This window comes from Fopius arisanus, unplaced genomic scaffold, assembly GCF_000806365.1.
Source record: "Fopius arisanus strain USDA-PBARC FA_bdor unplaced genomic scaffold, ASM80636v1 scaffold00052, whole genome shotgun sequence".
NCBI lineage: Eukaryota > Metazoa > Arthropoda > Insecta > Hymenoptera > Braconidae > Fopius > Fopius arisanus.
Window position 1 is genome coordinate 113,042 of NW_011887791.1, and position 3,072 is coordinate 116,113.

General features: G+C 36.5%; 1 protein-coding gene across 1 annotated transcript in view; it reads left to right on the forward strand.

Annotated features, from left to right (window-relative positions):
- Positions 1-672: 672 nt before the first annotated feature.
- Positions 673-3,072, forward strand: part of timeout (circadian regulator timeout) — a 104,971-nt gene continuing 102,571 nt past the window's right edge. Inside the window, exons 1-6 of the mRNA XM_011307179.1 lie at positions 673-1,081; positions 1,218-1,371; positions 1,494-1,674; positions 1,763-1,894; positions 1,988-2,083; positions 2,292-2,455. Coding sequence (XP_011305481.1) covers positions 988-1,081; positions 1,218-1,371; positions 1,494-1,674; positions 1,763-1,894; positions 1,988-2,083; positions 2,292-2,455 — 821 coding nt within the window. The 5' untranslated portion in view covers positions 673-987. The remainder of the gene's footprint in view (positions 1,082-1,217; positions 1,372-1,493; positions 1,675-1,762; positions 1,895-1,987; positions 2,084-2,291; positions 2,456-3,072) is intronic.

Here is a 3,072-nt window from a genome sequence, read left to right on the forward strand (position 1 = left end):
CGTTGTTCATGGGAGAAAATATTTTCGATATCAACCGAACGACCAGTAAAATTCCCCACTGGTTTGTTCAACCCATTCCAATATATATCTCGTAATAATCAAAAAAACGTCACAGCAATATTGGTTTTTCCGAAATTTCAAGCCCAAATAAAAATAAAATCCACTTCAATAAAACTGAAAGCCTCCGAAACAGCAAGCACACGAATAAACGAGTTCATTTTTTTTATCACAGCTACAAGAATCCAGTGTGAATTTTCCGATCGCTGATTTTTATTCTTTGGTTCCAATAACGGACAAATAACAGACTATACAAATACCGAAATATTACTCCCCGAAATTAATTATATCCGATTGATTATTCCACCCCCTCGGAATTGACAGAAAAAAAAAACTACTTTTGCCTAGAAATATTTACTTCATAAAAAAAAATAATCTGTCAATTTCAAAATTTTCTGCCATGAGAGAAATATAAACACGAGATGGTTTTTTCGAAATGATCAATTTAATATTAAATTTGATAATAACTATACGATCCGACAATCGTAATTGCTCGTTATTTTTTTATTGTAATTGTAACATCTGGTGACGTAGTGTGGGCAACCAATGAAAATCGAGCCGGCGCTGCACGATAAATCGACGTGAGTTTCCCGCGCTCAGTGTTTACCTGTTGCTTTGACAGAAACTAGTGTCAAACAACTGGTGGTAAATTTCATATTTCCATTGTTCTTCGTGCGTTGATCAGTAGTTGACAGTTGTCACCGGTCATATCAGTGTATTGTGTTCCAAAAGTGCAGTGAAAATGTGAATACTATACGGTATTACAGCTGTAAATCACGACACGTGGGTCATTCTAACCTCTCAAATTGTTTAAACATTGTTTCATTCTCAATTGCCACTCGTTTTTCCACTCGTCAGTGAAATAATTTATTTCTCACCATAGTATGAATTATTGCGTCAATAAATATTAGTGAATCGTAATTATTAACAATGAGTGATTACATTTCTGCGGAGCTAGCAGCAACTTGTGCAGCTCTTGGATATTCTGATGGAGTCGTATACCGATTAGATGCTGGAGCCCAGGGTGAGTGACAAATCCATCTCGATTAATTCATTCTTAATCCATTCTCCAATATTCGTTTTTAATATTCTTCGGATAATATAATGTCCCAGCCACGAAGACGAGGAGACAGGGCTGATGATTTATTTCTCTTTTGCAGATGTGATAAAAGATCTCATAAAATATTTGAAGAGAGATGATGATTCTCATACTGTTCGTCATTACTTGGGACATTCAAAGCTCCTTCAGACTGATTTAATTCAGATTGCCATTCAGCACACCAAGAAAACGGAATTCTGGGATGTTCTGCTGAGGTAAATGTCCTGGTGGATTTATGGGGAGTGGGATTCAGCTTTTTAATTACTGTAGTTAGTAGAAGAATTAATTTTGGGATAAATATGGAAGAGAAATTGCTCAACAAATTTTATTCTCTCAGATTGATAATAAATCTGACGAGTCCAGCACTGATGCTCTTCAATGACATTCTGCCCACCGAGAAAACCAGTCGTAATGTCTACCTTCAGCTGGTTGGCCATCTCCAGGGGTACAAGAAGGCCCTGGCTAATGAACAGTTCTGGGTTATCGTCAGCAATCGTCTCAGTACTATTTTGAGAATTGTGAGTATTTAAAAATAATTTCAAACTGCAGGACTAAAAGACAACAGGTGAATTTCACGAATTCTCATCAAAATCGATTTATTCTCAGGAACACATGGAAAGAGGGGAAGAGAATGAATTAATCATTGAGAGAATCCTCACGTTGATCAGAAATGTCATTCAAGTGCCACCAGATGACAACGAAAATCGAGCAGATAACGACGCAACGATCCACGACGAGGTGCTTATTTTCTTAATCAATAATAAATAAATGGGAATCAATGGCAACAAAATGAAGCAGCATAGCTAATTCCATTCATTAATTTGATTTCAGTTATTGTTTGCACTTCATTCTTCTGGAATTGTCGATCTACTTTTATTCATTGCCAGCAACAGCAGCGAGCAGCAGTATCACATGCAAATACTCGAGGTAATAATCATTTTCTTCATTCAGTTACTGTAATGATAATGAAAATTGATGATGAAATTCCCATGATTTTTCCACATTTTTTCGTGAATAAAATTCTTCCCGTCGGCCCTATCTTAAAAGCACAAATCCTTCTTAATCCCAGATTTTTAAATTTTTTAATCAATTCGATATCACGTGGAGATAAATAAATGGTTTTAAAACTTTACAGATCATTGCACTGATGCTACGTGAGCAAAATGCAGCTAAATTGGCTTCAGTCGGACTGCAACGTAGTGCTGCTGAGAAGGAACGGGAGGAGGCACAATTATTGGCGATAAGACGCAGAGAAATCACTGAGAAGTTGGAGAAGATGAAGAAATACTCGGGGTCCAGGTATGAATTTATGCTGCAGTTGCATAGCATTTGTTGCATGATCATGGAAAAACTCGATGGCTAAAGTCTTCCGAGTAGGACGGGTGAAATCAGATTAAATTACTGTTCATTAAATAGTGAGGGAAGCTTTCCTCGTAAAATTTTTTCGCAGGTGAATTTTTTATCTGATGCAACGTTTAATCCCATCATGTTTAATTGCAGTTGTTTTCATGCGATTTTTTTTACTACCATAAATCGATTTTATGATTGACAAAATAATTGGGAAAGCGTGAATGAGATGAAATATTCAGGGAATGGAAGTAGCTTGAATAATTCCTTGCCGTTTGAGAATGAGGAAGAATTCTAATTACCAAATTCTTACACTGGGAGAAATTTCTTTCCATCTGACGTAACATTCTGTAATCGTCTGGAAAATAGGGCGGTGTAGTGTAGACATCCAGTGGTATTTTTTTTGCGAACTTCAAAACTTCTAAAAATAAATTCGCATGAAGGGCAACAAGTCGCTTCATCTCGTAAATACATTTTCAAGGAATACCTTTGAATCCAGGAAAAATAGCGTAATGTTTGGGGAGTCTTTTCTGCAGCTCTCATTTCCCTTTACAAAAAAGGTCTTAGGA